At 39.4% G+C, this 22,181-nt stretch overlaps 1 protein-coding gene across 4 annotated transcripts in view; it reads left to right on the forward strand.

Annotated features, from left to right (window-relative positions):
- Positions 1-22,181, forward strand: part of LOC309475348 (phosphofurin acidic cluster sorting protein 2) — a 70,656-nt gene that overhangs the window by 39,105 nt on the left and 9,370 nt on the right. Inside the window, exons 10-20 of one of the 4 annotated variants that reach the window (XM_082138104.1) lie at positions 402-495; positions 1,037-1,123; positions 3,165-3,286; positions 7,489-7,621; positions 7,720-7,824; positions 12,005-12,111; positions 12,228-12,382; positions 13,688-13,798; positions 13,888-13,990; positions 15,747-15,779; positions 19,431-19,473. In XM_082138104.1, coding sequence (XP_081994230.1) covers positions 402-495; positions 1,037-1,123; positions 3,165-3,286; positions 7,489-7,621; positions 7,720-7,824; positions 12,005-12,111; positions 12,228-12,382; positions 13,688-13,798; positions 13,888-13,990; positions 15,747-15,779; positions 19,431-19,473 — 1,093 coding nt within the window. Of the gene's footprint in view, positions 1-401; positions 496-1,036; positions 1,124-3,164; positions 3,287-7,488; positions 7,628-7,719; positions 7,825-12,004; positions 12,112-12,227; positions 12,383-13,687; positions 13,799-13,887; positions 13,991-15,746; positions 15,780-19,430; positions 19,474-22,181 lie in introns of all 4 variants that reach the window. The other 3 variants (XM_082138103.1, XM_082138106.1, XM_082138105.1) reach the window with 3 other exon arrangements.

A 22,181-nucleotide genomic window follows, 5' to 3' on the forward strand; every position in this document is an offset into this window, starting at 1 on the left:
ATGCATATTAAACACAAACATGGCAAGCAATTTTTAAAATTGCATCTGATTGGTTGGCTTAGAGCAATTTCCAAATTTGCACCTTGTTCCCAGAGTTATTTCCACTTTCACATTTTCCCCTCGGCTCGCACTGTATTGTTGGTTTCAGTGGCCGTTCCTGCTTCTAGATGCCTTCAAAACCAGCTCTTAGGATATATTGTTGCTAAAAATGAGAAAGTGTTTGAACAAGATGAACAATTTCAATGAACATCGCCAACTGTCTCATTGACTGTCTCACTGAAAATGAATGCCTTCCAGACAGTGTAAACACTTGACTGATACTGTATCGCTGACCATGAAACCCAGCTTTTGGCTCTTAGAGTGTTTTTATATTGTAAACGTGTGTATGTTTTCCTCTCAAGGCCGTTCTTTGAGGGAATGTCTCACTCCAGCTCACAGACGGAGATCGGCAGTTTGCACAGTCAGAAGAGCCAACCGAGAGAGCCGCCCGCCACTGTACGTCTCACACACACACACACACACACACACACACACACACACACACACACACACACTCCAATTATACTATTATTCTGCCCTACAAAGGCTAAACAGTACACGCCAACACTGAAACTGAGAAACATGCCTTATTTTTATATTTTGGTCGATTTTATACACATTTTTACGCTTTTTCTTTCTAAATCTGAGCAAAGTCAAGCCAAATCCATCTCTTAATGGACAGATCATAGTCTAATAGAGCCATTTATCTCGATTTTGACAAAATACGTAGTAAGTGCTTATTGCCTTCATCAGAAAATATTGTAATCCCATTCATTGTCTCCATAGGATTTTTTTTTTTTTTTATGACAATGTGTAAACTCTTAGACACAGACACATAATCCAAGTGATGATATATTCTTCTGTAGAGCCACAAATCAGTCCGAATTCAAACTGATGAAGTCTCTATTATCATGGAAAAGGAACCTGAACCTAAAGAGTTCAGGAGATGAAGCATGACCGTGTGTGTGTGTGTGTGTGTGTGTGTGTGTGTGTGCAGACTGGTGATCTGTTAACAGTGGACAAGAACAGAGCAGTGTGTGGACGATATCCGGATGACCCGACAGTGTTGGACTCCGCCGCTGCGGTCAGTAACGATTTCTGTATTAATAATGTACAGCATTTTAGGCACACAGAGGTGCTAGTGTCAGGCGTTCTCTACTGAAAAATAATAATTAATCATTTATACACATAATTACAAAATGTATAATTTTATATATGTATATATTTATGCATTATATTCACTGTAAAAAATAATCCTGTTAAAAAGAACGGTAAACGACTGGCAGCTGTGGTTGCCAGCATCATACTGTAAAAATACGGTGTGTTACTGTTTATGAAATTAACAGCTAAATACCGTTTTGTCAGCGACAGTATAAAACTGTAATTAAACAGCATACTGTATAGCTGTAGCTGACAAAACGGTATTTAGCTGTTCATTTCATAAACAGTAAAAATTTTACAGTATGATGATGGCAACCACAGCTGCCAGTCGTTTACCGTTTTTTACAGGATTATCTTTTACAGTGAATATTTATATATGTTTATATTATATATTTTCCCCATAGGCGTTTTGTAAAAGTATAATATAATATAATATAATATAATATATATTATATAATATAATATAATATAATATAATAATATATTAATACATTCTAATTATATAATAAAATATAATATAATATAATCGATTATATTATATAATATAATCGATTATATTATATAATCGACCATTGACCGATTGTTTAAAAACGACCAATGATCAGTGTCGTTTATATCCTGTCAATCAAAAGGAGGAGAAAAAAACTCTCAGGGCCCTATTTTAACGATCTGAAACGCAAGTATCAAACGCGAAACGCAAGTAATGTTGTGGGCGGATCGCGCAAATCTAAATGTGTTGGTCTGAAGTAGCTTCATTATTCATAGGTGTGGTTTGGACATAATGTGAAATAAACCAATCAGAGCGTCATCTCACATTCCCTTTAAGAGCAGGCACGATTGTTCCATGACGGATTGCTATTATAACGGCGGATTTGCCAGGCGCGCGCCAGGAGCGGTTCACAGCCGAGGAGACCGACGTTCTCGTCAGGGCCGTAAAACACAGAGAAGTTACATTGGGGATGGAGAAACACACCCAAATTTGCTTCGGTTAAACAGGCGTATGATAATTTGGGTAAATGTGTAAGCTCGATTTATGCCTATTTTTTCACATCTTCATGGACACCACAATGATTTCCCTCGTGTGGTAATATTTTTCCTTGTAATTATGTATGGTTTTCTAAAAATGAGAACTGCTGCTTCTGTGTAGAGTAGAGAAGCAAAGTTTAGCGTGTTGTGCACATTGATTAGGGCCAAGCATGCGCCCTTAAAATAGCATCTGAATAACGCGCCACTGACTTTAGACTAGGTTTTTCCTGGTCAGTGGAGGAATTGTTTTCTGAAACTGCAAAATAGCACCAGAGAACGTTTGCGCCGGAACACGCCTCCTCTTTTCTCTGAACCGCCCCCGGGAGCGCAAGTTCACTCCTTAGTTTACTGACGTGCGTCTGTGGAGGGAAAAGTCTGCTGTGCGTCGGGTGCAAAATAGGAATGATACATGCGTCGCTGTACAAAGTCAGTTGCGCCGGGTGCAGGATAGGGCCCATACTGTGTGTGACGAAAATCTCTTGTGTTGAATTTAGGGCTGTCAAAGTTAACACGATCAATAACGCATTAAAAGGTTAAAAAATTGCGTCAGTAAAGCAGGTTTTATTTGACCCAATGAATCACCTGTGCAAGTACAATTTCTCAATACATCAAACATATTTCAAACATAATTTTCTTCAAACAATGACAAACTCCAGCGCTCCATCCTTCTTTCATGAGGGCTGTGCTGTTTTTCTGCTTTTGTGCACTGACTGCTGATAATTCAAGGCTACGGTCTGTGTCACACACTTAATCAGTTATAACAGTATCTAGTGTGTGGAAGTCACACACACACACACGCACACACTCTTTCAGACACGCCACGATTCTGCTTTGTGGCTAAGTGGCCGTCTCCACGGCAACATGATGATTCCCGTGGCCGTGCGAGCCCTTGAAGGGAGTGATGCGTGTTCCCGGCTGATGTTTGTCTCTGCGCGCAGGAGCTGGTGGAGGACGAGGCGACATGTGACGCCAACATGAGCTGGGACGCCAGCGCAGAGAAGCTAGCAGGAACGGTGGGCAAACTCTGCAAGACCGAGTCGCAGACGCTCATGTCGCCTAGGTAACACACACTCTCTCGCCTTCCTGCTCTCCTTTTCCATCTGTTTCACATCACAACCTCTCACACGGCCCCGTAGGCGCTAGTCTTCAGCGCTGAATTAAAGAAGAGTCCCTCCGGATGTGCCCGCACGTGGATGTTTCTGTAACTACGGGCAATTGTATGTGCCAGGGGTTCATTTACTGTGTATTTAAGGGTTCGTTCACTCGAAAATGATTCAAGTCATTATTCACTCACCCTTAAAGCAAGACTTTCATTCATCTTCGAAATACAGATTAGGTTTGTTTGCTTCCCTTTACCATATTTGATATGCTCTATGCATGTGCATTGATCAATGTTTATATGTGAAGAAAAGCCTTCATTAAATCTGTCATATAAAGCGATCATATCTCTTCAAAAGCCTTGGATTCTTTTACTTTTTCAATGTGTTTATGAACTTTCTGAAGCATCACAGTTTTGGTGGTTGTGAAGCTTTGGGGGTGTTGATGGACTCGATCTACTCCATCTGTGTTATGATCACCGTTCTGAATCCCATCTGGATGTAATCTTTGATAAAAACGTGATTTTTCTCAGCTTTTTGCTAAAAAAAATTCTTTTTTTAATGAAACTTTCCCACGTTCAAGTGTAATAATAAAAAAAGCAGAGAGTCCGTTCTTTCTTTTGATAAATTGCATGTTCAGATATTCATACAACTAAATATTCTGGGGGCCATGTGATAATTTTGTGAAAATGACCAAAAGCGGGGAAAGAGTTAAAAATGTCTTTTTTCATATAATATCTTATTGTGTTTTGAAGACGAACCAAAGTCTTATGGGTTTGAAATAAAATTAGGTGAACTAACCCTTTAAAATATGTTTTTTTCTTTTCTTTTTGTTATATAAAGGACTTTTTTATTTATACAAATAAAATAATTAATTGTTTAGACTTTAAACATGTCCTTAAAAAATCATCATAAAAAGTAATTTTTTAAACTATAAAAATCTAAATAATCTGTGAAACGGACATAAACCAATATTTATTCTGTGAAAATTATTTATATTAATATATATAAATGTTTTCACAAATTACCCTGGCCAACATTTTTTGCCAAGATAAAGGTGAGCATCGTTAGTAGACAAATGAAGTATCTTTTCTTCCACATTGTGACATGCATCTATGAGTGAAAGCAATTTAGCGACTAGATTAGTGACTTTTCAAACCCCTGTAGTGACTTTTTCTTCCTCCAAAAAGCGACTAGTGACGAATCTGGCGACCTTTTGGATTGCTGGGTAACAAGTCATTCATTATATCATACACATTCTGTTGTCTGACAGAAAATATATCATTGAGTAATTGAGAAAATGACAGTATGTGAGCACAGATTAGGTGAGAAAACAGATGTAAAGTGCAGACAGTCGGTGCATTACATCATCTAGCGACTTTTTGAGCATGCTTCAGCTACTTTCTGTTGAAAACAGTTGGCAACACTTTAAATGGACTATTTTTGATTGGACGGAAGCAAATCAGCTGAATGCAGGCTTGCAGTCGATTGTAAGAAGGGGGCGGGGTTTAAGTAAGCACAATGATTGGAGAAGTCCTACATACATCACCTGAGAGAAGTCTGTCCTTTCACCGTCATTTTGAATTAAAAATAACTTGTGAATTGTTCACAATAAGCTCAATAACACGCATTTAGAAAATAGACAGGGTGAATTGTCATTTCATGCTGACTTGAAAAAGAAAAAAAACAGTGTGAAAAGTACGTTTTAAGCAAGTTTATTTTCTGAAAGTCCACAGGACAGAAAGCGCTGAGTTGAAGGAACACCCATCTGTTATATTTCTCTAGTGGTCCATCACGTTTGTTCTTCCATGTCGTTTTCTAGCTGGTTGTTCTCGCAGGCCTCTGTTAGATGGCATATGTGTGTGTTTGCATTGGCTAATGAGCTCATTAAGACTCAGTCCCCGAGCGAGGGGCTCACAGACACTTTAGTGAATCTGGAACGCAGCAGCGCATCAACAATTCGCCTCTTTTGAGCTTCTTTTGTAGAGCCTCGGGAGGCAGAACATGCCACACACTGTGTATTATAGAGCTACTGTACTTAGTTCAGACTGAAAAGACAACTGGAAGCAGCAAGCGTCCTACATCTATGAGTTGAATACTCTACATTTATTCCACCTAAACCAGTTTGGACCATCTAGAAACCAGTTTCCATGATCTAAGGGTGTGTTCACTCTTGACAGGTTTGGTTGGATTAAAACTAACTCTGGTGTGATTGCTCTGTTAGAGCGGTTCATTTGAATAAGGTTGTGTTCGTCCCTTGTAGTCCGGTTCGCTTGATTTGTTTGGTCCGGTAATAGAGACTTTGGTTCTGAGTCCTGGTCCGCTTAGCGTTCACATTGCCATTTTAACACCGAACCTAAAGATACCGAAACTAAAGGCATAAGGATACATTCACAACCCAACTGGTCGACTTTTATTATGTCTATTTCGCGCTGGAATTGATCGAACATCCAAAGCGATGCAGTGTTCTGGGCTAAATGAACTTGTTGTGTGTGCGTAGCTACATATGATAGCATTTTGACCAGCTGGGAACTCATGAAGAGCTTATAAAATGTGTAAAGGAGTCAAACAGCGGCAGGAATCCCTCCGTCACACACAGACATGAAGATCTGCTGTGAGGAGATGCTGTTCCTGTACTGAACTGTGATGGGACACATCGAGACTATGATGAGAAAGAACGATATGCGTCACGGAGCATTCTGCCCTTTTTAGGGCCGCATCTTGTGACATCACGTCCTGTTTTTGGTTCGTTTAGATGTTTTTGGTCCGTGTTGCGTTCATATTTAAGTCGAACCGCACCAGAGTTCGTTTGTAAGCGGAGCGAGACTCATCTTTTCAGCGTCTCGCTCCGCTTGTTTGATGCTCCTGGGTTCGGATGGCACTGGGGTTCGTTTTAATCCAACCAAACATGCCAAGTGTGAACACACCCTAACTCTATCATTTTTTCTTTTTTGGTCCGGACCAAAAGAACTGAACCACAAGTGTGAACACAGCCTAAGACACATCTGAATTTAGCTTGGTTTTCCAGCTTAAAGGATTAGTTCACTTCAGAATTAAAATTTCCTGATGATTTACTCTCCCCCACGTCATCCAAGATGTTCATGTCTGTCTTTCTTCAGTCGAAAATAAATTACGATTGTTCTCCATATAGTGGACTTCAACGGTTATCAATGGTTTGAAGGTCCAAATGTGAGTTTCAGTGCAGCTTCAAAGGGCTCGACTCGATCCCAGCCAAAGAATAAGGGTCTTATCTAGACAAACCATTGGTCATTTCAACGTGATTACGTAATGCGTGGCGCATCGCCGAGCTAGTGCAAGACGACAAGCATTTGTGGTTAAAGCAGGGCTATGCAGTTTCGGGAATTTCTTCGCTGTATTCTCGCTTTTTGCACGCAGGTTTCTCTATAGAGCTCCCCCTACAGCTTCGGAATAGATATTTGACAACACTGTCGAAAAACTCGTTGGCGACTCTCAGATACCAGAGGCTAGTAGATCAACGACATCAAAGCAGATGGGACATTCTTTAAAACGTCTTCTTCATTCGGGTTCGAATAGCGTGAGGGAGCGCAATAATGACAGAATTTTAGCTGATTTTTTTGCCGTAAAGCAATTCGTTACATCGCGAGACCTGATATCTGATATAAAGTCCACGCGATACTTCCTGACGCTGCGGCCGGCGGCTCAAAGTTGCAAGGGTGGTTTTTCGGCTCACAGGCGCTTGGGGGGTGCGAGACGACCACTATTCAACCCGAAAAAAGTCATATAACTATTCCAATGACTCCGAAGCTGTTCGGTTAAGGTAAAAAAGTTACTTAGTTCACCTTTAAAAAGTATATAAATGTTTATTTGTCGAGACTTTGAAGCTGCACTAAAACTGCAATTTGGACCTTCAACCCGTTGGACCCCATTGAAGTCACTATGTGGAGAAAATCCTGGAATGTTTTCCTTAAAACCTTAACCTCTTTTTGACTGAAGAAAGAAAGACATGAACATCTTGGATGACGTGGGGGAGAGTAAATTATCAGGAAATTTAAATTCTGAAGTGAACTACTCCTTTAAGTCCAAAAAGTCTTGCAGGAACTCTAATAAATCTGAGGGTTAGGGATGTGCTGAACGCTCTCCTTCCAGCAGTTGTAACATGTCTCTCTCCTTGTTGTCTGGCCAGTAAAACAGAGAGTAAGCTCCAGCGGCGTCCGCGCAGCACGTCCATGAAGGACAGGCAGAACTCTAAAGCTCAGAGCGACCGCACCAGCAGCATCGAGAGCGAAACCTCGCCAGAGTCCAGACTCATCACACAGGTTTGTGTAAGTGTTTGTGCCTGACGGTAGAAGAACGAGGAAAATATCGAAAGACGAATTAGTTCCCGTTTTCTGACCCAACGTCCTTCTTGTTGCAGCTCCCGAGGAAATCAGTGTACGATCAGCTCAATCAGATCCTGAACTCTGACGAACATCTGCCAGAGAATATCATCCTTATTAACACTACAGACTGGCAGGGGCAGGTGCGTGCTTTCTACCATGAGTTTGTTTTGTTTTATATACAGTACAGGCCAAACGTTTGGACACATTACTATTTGTTATGTTTTTGAAAGAGGTTTCTTCTGCTCATCAAGCCTGCAGTTATTTGATCAAAAATACAGGAAAAAAATTTAATATTGTGATATATTATTACAATTTAAAATAATTGGTTTTCAATTTATTATACTTTAAATTATCATTTATTTCTGTGATGCAAAGCTGAATTTTCAGCATCATTACTCCAGTCTATCACATGATCCTTTAGAAATCATTCTAATATTGTGATTTATTATGAGTGTTGGACACAGTTCTGCTGCCTAATATATTTGATGAATAAAAGGTTAAAAAGAACTGCATTTATTCAAAATAAAAAAATATTTTATAATAATATAAATCTTCTTTACTATCACTTTTTATCAATTTAACACATCCTTGCTGAATAAAAGTATTGATTTATTTCAAAAAAAGAAAGAAAAAAATTACTGACCCCAAATGACTGACCAGTAGTGGATATTGCTGTTACAAAAGATTTCAATTTTTAAAACATTTGCTGCTTTTTTGCAAAAAAGTATCACAGGTTATGAAAAAATATTAAGCAGCAGAACTGTTTCCAACTTTGATAATGAATCATCATATTAGAATGATTTCTAAAGGATCATGTGATAGACTGGAGTAATGATCCTGAAAATTAAGCTTTGCATCACAGAAATAAATGATCATTTAAAGTATAATAAATTGAAAACCAATTATTTTAAATTGTAATAATATATCACAATATTACATTTTTTTTCTGTATTTTTGATCAAATAAATGCAGGCTTGATGAGCAGAAGAAACTTCTTTCAAAAACATTAAAAATAGTAATGTGTCCAAACTTTTGGCCTGTACTGTATATATATATATATATATATATATATATATATATATATTTGGGACTTGTTTTCCAATCAACATACTGAAACATCCTTAAAACAATATACATGTACTTGACAATTAAAATTGTGTAATGAGATATGACTGGTTTTCATAGAATATATCTTGAAATAAGTTTATTATTCTTACCCTGTTGGCATATATTGTTTCGTTTAAAGTGTGATCCTTACTAAATTTGGTACATTGTGTTCCGAATATGTTTTTGTAATTTTGCATCTCAGTGAAATGTATCTTGTTTCGATGTTTAAAAAAAAATGTATTTAATGTTTTTAACAAAACGAAAATACCAATTAAAAAAATTATTTTGTGTGTATTTTAGGGTTATTCCAAAAACAGGTGATTTTTAAATCCAATTTGAAAGATTTTTAGCCAATTTTGTAGTAAATTAGTGTGTTAATGTTATATGTTAGTGTTTAGTAGTGTTTTTTCTTTCTAGTTGAATGAGGAATCAACTAGTCGATTCCACTTCTTCCTTAGCTGGAATACGACTGTTAACGTCAGTTAATTTTGACAGGTTATTTAGTAATAACTAAATAACTAAGCTACTTTTAAAGAGAATTTAATGCAAATTTTTCTACAAATTTCCAGTTTTCAATAATCATTTGTTTTTTTATACAATCATGGTAACATGGTTCAGATATATATTCATTCCATTTTATATATGCTTATTAAATTATATATATATATAGTATGTGTGTGTGTATGTGTGTTTATATTAATGTTCTGGTTTTGTTGTCAAATACTTTTAGTTTGCTTTTCTTTATGTACTGTGTTCCCACTCATCCTTTGTTGTCATGGTTATTCATTACGTTATTAATAAGTGCACATAATTCATTATCTTGTGTATATAAGACCTTCAGTTCTCTGTGTTCTTTGTCTGGTGTTGGTTGTGTTTGAGTACACACTGTTATGTGATTCTTGTTCATTACTTCTCTCTTGTGTTGTTTAATTAAAGTTAAGCTGCTAATAGATCCGCTTGCCACGTCTCATCTTCTCCCTCAACCCGAGTGTGACAGATCACTAGACTAACAGAAAGAATATGGATCGAGCAGCAGACTTCTTCTCCCTTGCCCGTGAAGATCTCCCTATATTGGATTATTTAAATCATTGTTTTGGATTGGGGTGAACTATTACAGCCCCCTGAACTTACCTGACTTTAAGAGAGGAACAGAGGACTCTTTGGAGAGAGGCCATTCTGCAGTGTTTGCAATGTACTTACCCCATAATGTTCTCGTCCATCATGAACACCGCAGAACCAGAACCCATGCTTACCAACGGAGAAGAAGTATTTACCCACCGCAGATCTGGAGCCAGTGTTAAAGCCCACCACGGACCCTATGCCAGAGCCTATGCCTGCAACAAAGCCAAAACCTGCAGCCACGTCTGTCCCCAAGTTAAAGACCGCCGCCCAGTCTGACCAGGTGTCTGAGCCAGCTTCTACAAATGTGCCAGTGGGAGTTTTAGCCGAGCTAGATGAACACTTCCTCCGCTGATCCCTGTCAGTTTCATCACCTAGTGTTAAGTGTTCATCGCCCTCCTCTGCCTAAACCAGTCAGTCCTCCAGTCCCTCTTCTCCTCCTCTGTTGACTCTACCCTGCAATTCGTATCCACCTAGGGTCTTACGTGCACTAGCTATGCCGTGGCAAGTGGATTCCCTGGCTGTGCCTCGGGCCATCAGGCCCTTAACTCCACCTCGGCCCATCGACCAGTCGGCTCCACCTTGGCTCCTCGCCCCCTCAGCTTCACCATGGACCGTGGTCCTCACGGCTCCACCGGGCTTCCTCGTGGAAAGGAAGTTCTCGCTGCTCCACCTTGGCACCTCGCCCCCTCAGCTCCACAAGCGACTGCCGTCCTCGTGGCTCCACCTCGGCCCATCAATCAGCTCCACCAGGGACCGCCGTCCTCGCGGCTCCACTAGGATTCCTCGTCCCTCTGGCATCACCTTGGCTACTCGCCCCCTCAGCTCCACCAGCGTTCGCCGTCCTCCCGGCTCCACCAGGCTTCCTCGTCCCTCTGGCTTCACCTTGGCTCCTCGCCCCCTCAGCTTCACCAGGGAACTCCGTCCACGCTGCTCCACCTTGGCTCCTCACCCCATCAGCTCCACCAGGGACCACCGTCCTCATGGCTCCACCAGGCTTCCTCGTCCTTCTGGCTGCACCATGGCTCTTCACCCCCTCAACTCCACCAGGGAACGCCATCCTCACTGCTCCACCTTGGCTCCTCACCCCCTCAACTCTACCAGGGAACGCCGTCCTCACTGCTCTACCTTGGCTCCTCGCCCCCTCAGCTCCACCAAGGAACACCGTCCTCGCTGCTCCACCTTGGCTCCTCACCCCCTCAGCTCAACCAGGGACCGCCGTCCTCATGGCTCCTCCAGGCTTCCTCATCCCTCTGGCTCCACCATGGCTCCTCGCCCCCTCAACTCCACCAGGGAACGCCGTCCTCACTGCTCCACCTTGGCTCCTCACCCCCTCAGCTCCACCAGGGACCACTGTCCTCACTGCTCCACCTTGGCTCCTCACCCCCTCAGCTCAACCAGGGACCGCCGTCCTCATGGCTCCTCCAGGCTTCCTCATCCCTCTGGCTCCACCATGGCTCCTCGCCCCCTCAACTCCACCAGGGAACGCCATCCTCACTGCTCCACCTTGGCTCCTCGCCCCCTCAACTACACCAGGAAACGCCGTCCTCACTGCTCCACCTTGGCTCCTCAGCTCCACCAAAGACCGCCGTCTTCGCGGCTCCACCGGGCTTCAAGCCACCTTCCAGCCTGTGTTTCTGTTTTCATTTGTGTTTGCTAAGTTTGGTCACAGTTTATCCTTCTGATAATTAATTCTATTTTGGATTCATCTTCCTCGTCCGACCTGTTGCCTACATCACGCTTTGCCGATGCGTGACACATACGTGTGATTACATAATACTAAAAAGGGAAAAGAGGAGACTTGATTTGCTTGTCCCAGAGTTCCCTGTTTGATTTATTGACTCGTATATTATTTTAATAAGAGCTGGTTATGGTGGTAACAGGGCTGACGCATTAACCTGGGGACACAAAGTGTTTTTAGCACTTGTCTTGTCTGTTTGGATTTGTTTGGACATTTGTCTTTCCCTGAGGCAGATGTGTACCGCTGGAATAGCCATTATGTACATCACAGTCCTCATAACTTGTTTCTTTTTTGCCATCCTCACAATTTCCCTCGTGCTGCTCTCTGACCCGTAACCTGTGTTTCTGTGGCAGTATTTGAATGAGATTCTTCAGGAGCACAAGCAGCCTATTGTGTCCACCGTTTCCCCCGCAGACGTTCAGGCCGCCTTCAACACCATCGTCACCAGGATTCAACGATTGTAAGGCCACTCAAATTCCTCACTGTCCACTCACAACACAAGAATAAACCCTAGCTTGCTTTATTAGAAGTTTTTATTTTGTCTTAGTGAGAACTGATTTTGTAAATCTCATACAGCTGCAACTGTAATGCACAAACACCACCAACCATTAAAGTGGCAGTGGCGGGCGACCAGAGTTACCTCAGCACGGTCCTACGCTGCTTTGTGGAGCAACTCGCCAACAAGACGCCTGATTGGTTGAGCTACATTCGTTTCCTGGTCATTCCTGTCGGTAAGCAGAATAAAGCATCTGAAGCGCGCCGCAAAATTAACTCTCAAAAATATACATAACTCTTAAAATTCCTCTCAAAAACATACACTACCGGTCAAAAGTTTAGAGCTTTTGAAAGAAGTCTCTTCTGCCCACCAAGGCTGCATTTATTTGATCGAGAACACAGTAAAAACAGCAATATTGTGAAATATTATCACAATTATTACAAAGCTGAATTTTCAGCATCATTACTCCAGTCTTCAGTGTCACACGATCCTTCAGAAATCATTCTGATATGATGATTTGGTGCTCAAGAAACATTTCTGATTATTATCAGTGTTGATGCTGCTTCATATTTTTGGTGGAAAAAACAAATCATCATATTAGAATGATTTCTAAAGGATAATGTGACTCTGAAGACTGGAGTAATGATGCTGAAAATTCAGCTTTGATCACATTTGATTGCAATTTACTATATGTCACACAGAAACAAGAAGATGATGATGATGATCATCATGTTTCAAAAGCCTTTAATGATCAAGTTTCAAAAGCCTTTAATAATCCACTTCAAAGGCAATCCAAACAGGCAGGCAGGCAAACAAAACAACCTCTAACATAGACGGTGACCGGACAAAGAGTGACTGTGAGGGTACAACTATTAAGGCAAACACAAACGAGATGATGAATCAAACACAGCTGAAACACATAACTCATAATGACGGTAACCAAGGATACAAACGAGTGGTGGGAAACTAAGACAAAGGAGAACATGTGACTGAGAAAAACAAACTAAAAGTCAGTGAAAATAAAACTAACTGAACAGAACTGTGACAATATTCACATAGAAAACTGCTATTTTAAATTGTAATAATATTTTACAGTATTACTGTTTTATGTTTGATCAAATAAAGGCAGCCTTGGTGAGCAGAAGAGATTTCTTTCAGAAACATTTCAATTCAAAAACATTAAAACATTCATAATTATTATACATTTTCTATATATTCTATCATATGTTAAAAATATGTATATGTATAGCTGCTTTTTTTCAGTAAAACTGTATATGTCAGAAAAACGTGACCGACTTTTCATTATTTTAGTTTTCGCAGCTTAATGGGAGGATACCAACAATTCAATTAAACCCTGTATTATGTTCATAATAGAGTTTCCACCCAGCGGGTGATATTATTTATGGGCCAAAGCCAGTTTGTAGTCATATCTGGTGCTTAGCAGGAGTTTATTTTGGACTTTGGTCAGATGTGAAAGACAACAACCTTTTATTAAGTGGTATTTCTTCAATATGAGCAAAATGTACTTTGTTTTTGAAAGGTTGTCATCCACTGGCCAAATACATCTCAACATTTGACAGTAAGTTCTGTAACATCTTCATGGACGCAGGATGGCGGGACATTTTCGGGAGGTTAGAAGCTCCCACTTCAGGTTAGAGCGTCTGCTAATATGATTTGATGCCTCTATTGCCTGATTTGCTGCTGTGCCGTAAAGCGTGTGATGTTTGGAAATGTCCACAGATAATATTGATGTGGCCGGACGCGTCTCACAGTATCTGGCTGGAGCGAATCTCTCCCACCAGTTCCCCATTTCTGAAGCAATGCTTACCTATAAACAGAAAAGGTATTGTCTTGCATGTGTGTGTGTGTGAAGATCTAATTAATTATGTAAATGTGAGGTATGTGTGATACTTAAATGTACTTTATGTTTATTCACCATCTAGCCAAAACACAGTTGTATAAAATAGGGATAGTTTACTCAAACATGACAATTCTGTCATTAATTACTCACCCTCATGTCTTCCCAAACCCATCAGACTTTCATTTATCTTCGGAACACAAACTAAGGTCTTTTTGATTAAATCTTTCTGTACTCTTCAAAAAGTTCATAAAGAGAACATAAGAGAACATATTGATCGCTTTATATGATGAACAGAATGAATTTTGGCTTTTTTTCACATATAAACATTCATCAACTTACACTTCAGTTATAGTAGACGGAAGCTCAAGCATGTTCGCTTGACGAGCGAGAACCAATGAGGTTTGTTCTCACCTGTCAAGCAGGTTCGGTTGAGCTTCTGTTTATGTTCGCTGATCACTGTTTAAATGTGAATAAAAGCCTAAATTCTGTTCATCATATTTGGACCAAACTGCTCAATTCGCTGTCAATGGAGAGACAGAAAGCTCTCAGATATCCTCAAAAGGATCTTCATTTGTGTTTCGAAGATGAACGAAAGTCTTATGGGTTGGGAACGACATGAGGGCGAGTAATTAATGATAGAATTCAGATTTTTGGGTGAGCTAACCTTTAATCTTACAAAAATTATCAAGAAAAATGATCCAGGTCAGATTTCACCCCAAATTTAAAAGAAAAACATTGTATTTTATGTAAAGAGGCCATATTATGCCCTTTTACAAATGCTTGATTTTGTTATTGGGCTCTACTAGAATAGGTTTTCATGCTTAAATGTTCAAAAACAATTATTTTCCCCATATTCTCCATTGTTGCAGCTCCTCTCTTCCCAGTCTGTCAGTAACGCTCTGTTTAGTTCCTGTCTCTATGAAGCCCCTCCTTCTGAAAAGCACACTGTGCTCTGATTGGTCGACTGGATCAGTGTGTTGTGATTGGTCGAGCACTTCGAGTGTGTTTGGGAAATGTCCCGCCTCTTACCATAACCACCAGTTTCAACACACTACTGACTAACTCAACCAGGCCCCGCCCCTTTATTCTGCGTATTAATGAATAAAATGAGGAATATTGTGACGTGTTCGTTCCTGGAAGAAACTCAAGACTACAATGGAGTTCAGAAACAGTGACACTGATATAGAGAGGAACTATATTTTTCTATGAAACCTATATAAGAACAGATTTTTTTCATGCTCAAACAGCAACATTACACACACTGATTTTAGGACGATTAAAAATGTTTTCATGAAAAACATTTATTGGATTCTTCACTGTAAAATTGTGCATTTAGCAGTAATGAGGATTTAGTGAAAATGTGCTTGATTGTCATAAAATAATCTCAATGTTCCTAAAAGACGTAATCTCCTTAATGAAAAACATTAATTATGATTTGTTTTCACTGCACAATATAAATCAGTTCTTATTTGTTTTGGTTTTGGGGTGAAATGTGACACGGACATGATTTATGAGATTAATTATTATGGGTATCATAATCATTATAGTAAATTAGTCCATAAAGTAGATCAGACAAAGCCTCTTATAATCAGTTGCTCTTGCATTTGAGTTAATGTTTTTCTAATTATGTCACTCATTTGTTTGATTTGATTTGATTTTGTCATTGAGAAGATGTGTGTTGAGGACGGCGCAGTAACTGTTATGCTTTGGGTCTTTTCTTTTTGTTTTTGCCTTCAAGGAAGAGAAGTTTGTATTTTGATTTTTACATCAGGTACCTAATCGTGTGTTTGGGTTGACGTCCATGTTTGCTGTGGTTTAAATCACTCATGCTCTCAGTGTGTTAACCTCACACACCTGTCCGCGTGACTACTAGTTTTTGCTCACTCTGTGTTCTGTGTTTTCATAACTCAGTCTTTTTGTGTCTTTAACTGGTTTAGTTTGGTTTAACAGGTTTGAAGTAAGAAATGGTCGGTGACTAACTAAGTGAAGTATAGGGTGGTGTGGGATAGTGGTTATGAATGTGGTAACTGAAAGGTTGTGGGTTCAGACTTGCGAGTGTGTGTTAGTTGAGGAACACTTGACGATTACTTGTTAATATTTGGAATATTAAGTCAATCAAAGCGATCAATTTCATGAATGTGTTCAGTACTCAACTTATTAATAGTATAAGGCATGCAGAATCATGTTTTGACCACTGTCGGATAGTGCTAATTAATGTTATGAAAACCAAATATTAGATGAATAATGAAGCACTGGAACATAAATCTGTGATAGTCTGCAGTTTCCCAGCTGAAGGACGAGCACAAATACGAAAGGTCACACAACCAATTATCACTTTATATGAAGCAGAATAAAATAGAGACAGGAGAAAGGAGATATACAAAGAGAAGGAAGACCTATAGAGAGAGAGGGAGGATAACAAAGAGAAGTGAATGAAGAGAGGATGGACAGAGCCGTGACATTCTCCAGCACTTTCAAAACCAGTTCAGACACAGTGAACCTTTTATTCAGAGTCAGGCTTGTTTTTTTGCATGGATCTACAGTAATGTGCAGAGGAACCTCACAGCTCCAGCTGTTGGGCTGTTTTATATGATATGATTAAATATCTATGTGTAAAATCACATCTTAACACTTTTAAGCCGCAGTCACACTAGAGAGGACAGGACACTGCAACCGTTTGGGATATCAAGTCTTTTTCATAAACATACATTTAAAATGTAATAAATGATAATAAACCTAGAAAGTAAGAATTGTACACAATCTACTCCTCTCAGAAGTTAAAACGTGGTTTTAATTCAGCCAAGAGGTCTCGCCATGACTTACCGATCGTCTAACGGTCACGCGTCGCCACGTGATACGAATTTTCAGGTCAGAGTTCAACAAACTTGAACTTCGGAGAGCAACTAGATTCTTAGAGTCTTGTGTTTCTGGTGTGGTGAACAAATGAGTCCTATTGAAGAGATGAGTCCGAGCTTAGGACCCCATTAGTATGCCAGTAGTATGCCTTATCTAAATCTGTTCTTGCCGATAACTTGTCGCTAACGTTAGCTGTCTAAACTGTTAATAAGAAAATGAGTAATATACACAAATAAACATTATTTTATGGTTCTTTTCATTTAAAAAAAGTGTACTTGTAACATATTGCGCTGATTATTACGATAAAAAATAATGACAATTATAATTGCATTACGAATTGCTGTGAATACGGTAAAGGGAGTACACACACCGGCGGCGCCTTTCGGCGTATGTTCGCGGCGGCTCAGGACCGTGTTCAAAATCCTGCCGCGCCACAGAGCGCCATTTACATAGTTTTATATTAAATTTACATTTATGTGTCTCAAATCGTAGTTAATGTATATACGGACTTCACCATGTGCTGCAATATACATTTCGTTTTATATTTATTTACAGAAATCAGAAAATTGCTGATGTTATCGGATTTTCAGGTGAGAGTTGTTCTAGACGTGGCGTGGCGCGGTGCTGAGCTGCGCGTCCGGTGTGCGGCCCCCTTAAGGCAGTATCAGGGCAGTATAAGCTCAGCTAGCACGATCATCGGATAACGTTAGCTGTATGCTACTATCTAAGCTAACTAAAAAACACACTAACAACGAGAAATGTTTAATTTCACAATCTATAGCTTCGGTTAAATACTAGTATATGAAACGTATAAGTTAAAATACTTTAATGACTCGTTATAACGTAGTACAAACGTCTTCTATAATAAAGTGATTTTGTATGATTTGTAACCAGGCACTAAAGTGATTACCCATAAAACGTGCTTTGAACCAATCGGATTGCTTGGGTCCTAAGCTCGGACTCATCTCTTCAGTAGGACTCATTTGTTCACCACAAACATTTGCACAACACCACATTTGTTCGTATGCGTATGAATGGAAGTCAATAGAACGAAAAGTGTAGCTTGATCGGCCCTTGAGTATGTGATTTTTGCGTATGTGTGGTTTCAGTTGTTCCTCCATTTTTTCGTGAATTTATAATACATTTTAGGACAAAAGCTGTTGATGAACCATAATTTGTTTGTAAAAAAAACCAAAAACATTTATATGCAGATTTCACACTAATGTATGCGTACACATGGCTAACGAGACCTATACAAGTTTAACTTCTCTTGAAAATTGTGTTTTTTGAAACCATATGAATACAAAGAGAACTTTTTTTGTTGATTTTTTTGGTAACACTTTATTTTAGTGTCCTTTTTGTTACATGTACTTACCATAGTAATAACAGTAAATTATGCATAATTACATGCAACTAACCCTCAACCAAACCCTAACCCTATAGTAAGTACATGTAGTTCATTAATATCACTCAGTACTTAAATATATAATTACACTGTAACAATGACACCTTAAAATAAAGTGTAACCGATTTTTTAAAGATATTTTTCGTTTGTCGTTTCATCATGGACTCTCTAAAATGTCATTTACCCAATTGGTAGAGTTTGTTTGTTCACGGCTACAAATTTAGGAAATAAACTTTGAGGTTTGAGATGCCTAAAGTAGATCTTTCTCCAGGTTGTGATTGGTCATTGCCATGTTGGTCAGGCATTCTCTTCCGCTGTTAGTAGGCGGTTCTTGGCTTAAATGCGCCACAATGGCTACATTTACATGCAACCAAATAATCTGTTTGTAATTGGATTGGCGGCTCAGTTGAACTCAAAAGCCTTCATGTAAACACCTTAATCGATCCGATTGAGCTCGATCTGAATGAAAAGTCATTTTTACTGCATGATAAATATAAGCAGTGGCACAATGGTTCATATGCTCATTTACTCCTAAATTATGACCAGAAATGGGTAAATATTACATTTACTGCTGTTTAAAACAAATAAAGAACCAACGTAGGAGAATAGTTATTATGCGCAAACAGCGGGAAACTCTTTATTTGTGCAGTGTGCGCATGTCAAAAAATCTAGTTGCGATTGGATCTACCCGATCACATGTTTAGTGTTCATGTAAACACTACGTTCAGATTCATCAATCGGATTGTGCGTGTAAACATAGCCAGTGTGGATCAGACGTTATGCCGATAGTCAAAAGTCTGGCTACTCGAGACTACTCCTGTGATAGCCCTGTTATTGTCAGCTACAATCGACTAAAGTGAGAATCTCGGAAGTTGCTTGTGTTCTGAGTCTTGGAGAGCAGCTTCTATCAGTTGTAGACGACTGTTGGGAAATGCCACGAAAGACTATGTATGATTGAGTTGAGTACTGAAGCGTGCCCATCGCCTGCAGCCTTACACCCCGCTGACCGGTGGAGGATGTAAGAAGCTTTCCCAGCGTCCTCTCATGAGCCCTCACCCTCACCATGAGCCAGCTAGACTCATCCTCACCCTCACACACACCTCACACACACAGCCTGACCTCACTCGACCCGAGCTCACGCTTCTTCCCTCCTCTCCACAGCCCTGACGAAGACTCCTGCCAGAAGTTTGTCCCGTTCATTGGGGTGAGAAATTCTTTTCTTCTTTCGTTTCCTCTCTGCTGTTGTTCTAAAGCCGCAAATATACTCGGTCCAAAAGCATTGGAGTGAGAAATATGGTTTATATGGATATTTTGTTATATTTTAGTGCTGGGCAATGATTAATTGCATCCAAAATAAAAGTTTGTGTTTACATAACATACACTCACCTAAAGGATTATTAGGAACACCTGTTCAATTTCTCATTAATGCAATTATCTAATCAACCAATCACATGGCAGTTGCTTCAATGCATTTAGGGGTGTGGTCCTGGTCAAGACAATCTCCTGAACTCCAAACTGAATGTCAGAATGGGAAAGAAAGGTGATTTAAGCAATTTTGACCGTGGCATGGTTGTTGGTGCCAGACGGGCCGGTCTAAGTATTTCATAATCTGCTCAGTTACTGGGATTTTCACGCACAACCATTTCTAGGGTTTACAAAGAATGGTGTGAAAAGGGAAAAACATCCAGAATGCGGCAGTCCTGTGGGCGAAAATGCCTTGTTGATGCTAGAGGTCAGAGGAGAATGGGCCGACTGATTCAAGCTGATAGAAGAGCAACTTTGACTGAAATAACCACTCGTTACAACCGAGGTATGCAGCAAAGCATTTGTGAAGCCACAACACGCACAACCTTGAGGCTGATGGGCTACAACAGCAGAAGACCCCACCGGGTACCACTCATCTCCACTACAAATAGGAAAAAGAGGCTACAATTTGCACGAGCTCACCAAAATTGGACAGTTGAAGACTGGAAAAATGTTGCCTAGTCTGATGAGTCTCGATTTCTGTTGAGACATTCAGATGGTAGAGTCAGAATTTGGCGTAAACAGAATGAGAACATGGATCCATCATGCCTTGTTACCACTGTGCAGGCTGGTGGTGGTGGTGTAATGGTGTGGGGGATGTTTTCTTGGCACACTTTAGGCCCCTTAGTGCCAATTGGACATCGTTTAAATGCCACGGCCTACCTGAGCATTGTTTCTGACCATGTCCATCCCTTTATGACCACCATGTACCCATCCTCTGATGGCTACTTCCAGCAGGATAATGCACCATGTCACAAAGCTCGAATCATTTCAGAATTGGTTTCTTGAACATGACAATGAGTTCACTGTACTAAAATAGCCCCCACAGTCACCAGATCTCAACCCAATAGAGCATCTTTGGGATGTGGTGGAACGGGAGCTTCGTGCCCTGGATGTGCATCCCACAAATCTCCATCAACTGCAAGATGCTATCCTATCAATATGGGCCAACATTTCTAAAGAATGCTTTCAGCACCTTGCTGAATCAATGCCACGTAGAATTAAGGCAGTTCTGAAGGCGAAAGGGGGTCAAACACAGTATTAGTATGGTGTTCCTAATAATCCTTTAGGTGAGTGTATGTACATTTATATATACATTAACATATACATTTAAGAAATATTTGCATGTATATACTGTATATATACTTATACATAATTTATATTATATATAAATATAAATATTTTATATATAAATAAATGAAAAATCTTAAATGTATACATGCATGTGTGTATTTATCTACACAAATATATTATGTAAACACAAACTTCGCGATTAATCGTTGCCCAGCATTCATTTTAATTATAATTAAATAATGAATTACCTCTAAATATATATTTAAATTAGCAACTCGTTTAAACTGCCTTAAAACAATGTTTAGCACAACCCTGGTATTCCATGATTTTTCCTTATCACACAAAATGGGAAACTACAAGTAAATAATCAGTTGCACTTTATATTCCAGTACGCGTACTTACCTAAGAAAGTATGGTAAAATACTGTAAGGTAAATACATTTAACCATAACTTAACACACAGTTAAGGGTAGGTTCAGGGTTAGTGCCTAGTTATTACCCAGTTATTGCAATTAATATAATAAGTGCATAGTATGCACATGGGGAACAGGACTGTAAAATAAAGTGCTACCGAATAATCCACTTCCTCAATTTTACATAAATTGTGAGGTCATCCTCATGAAGCAAAGTTAGCAAAGTTACTGTAGGAAAACTGTTTTAAGTGTCACCTACGCTCATAACATGTTGTTTATTTAATGTTTATTGCAGGAAAATAATGGAAACAGCTCATATAATAATTTATTTGACCTCCTGAGGTCACTTCTTTTTGCTTATTGGAAAGAAAAAAACAGACTTAAAATTAAAGTTAAAATTAAAGTTGAAATTAAAACTTTTTTTTAACCAAATTTGTAGAATATATAGAGCAAATTATGTCCTGATTACTATGGAAGCTCGTTTACGCCACAAAATAAAAAATGTAAAAGATAATTGCGACTTATCTCACAATTCTGACTTTATATCACGCAATTCTGACTTTATATCTCACAATTCTGACTTTATATCACGCAATTCTGACTTTATATCTCACAATTCTGACTTTATATCACCCAATTCTGACTTTATATCTCACAATTCTGACTTTATATCTCACAATTCTGACTTTATATCTCACAATTCTGACTTTATATCTCACAATTCTGACTTTTTATCTCACAATTCTGACTTTATATCTCACAATTCTGACTTTATATCTCACAATTCTGACTTTTTATCTCACAATTCTGACTTTATATCTCACAATTCTGACTTTATATTAGAGGATGACACGGGAGTGGATTTTCACTCCTGTCCCGTCCCACTCCCATAGAAAGAAATC

This window comes from Leuciscus leuciscus (genome assembly GCF_965113295.1).
Source record: "Leuciscus leuciscus genome assembly, chromosome: 15".
Lineage (NCBI taxonomy): Eukaryota > Metazoa > Chordata > Actinopteri > Cypriniformes > Leuciscidae > Leuciscus > Leuciscus leuciscus.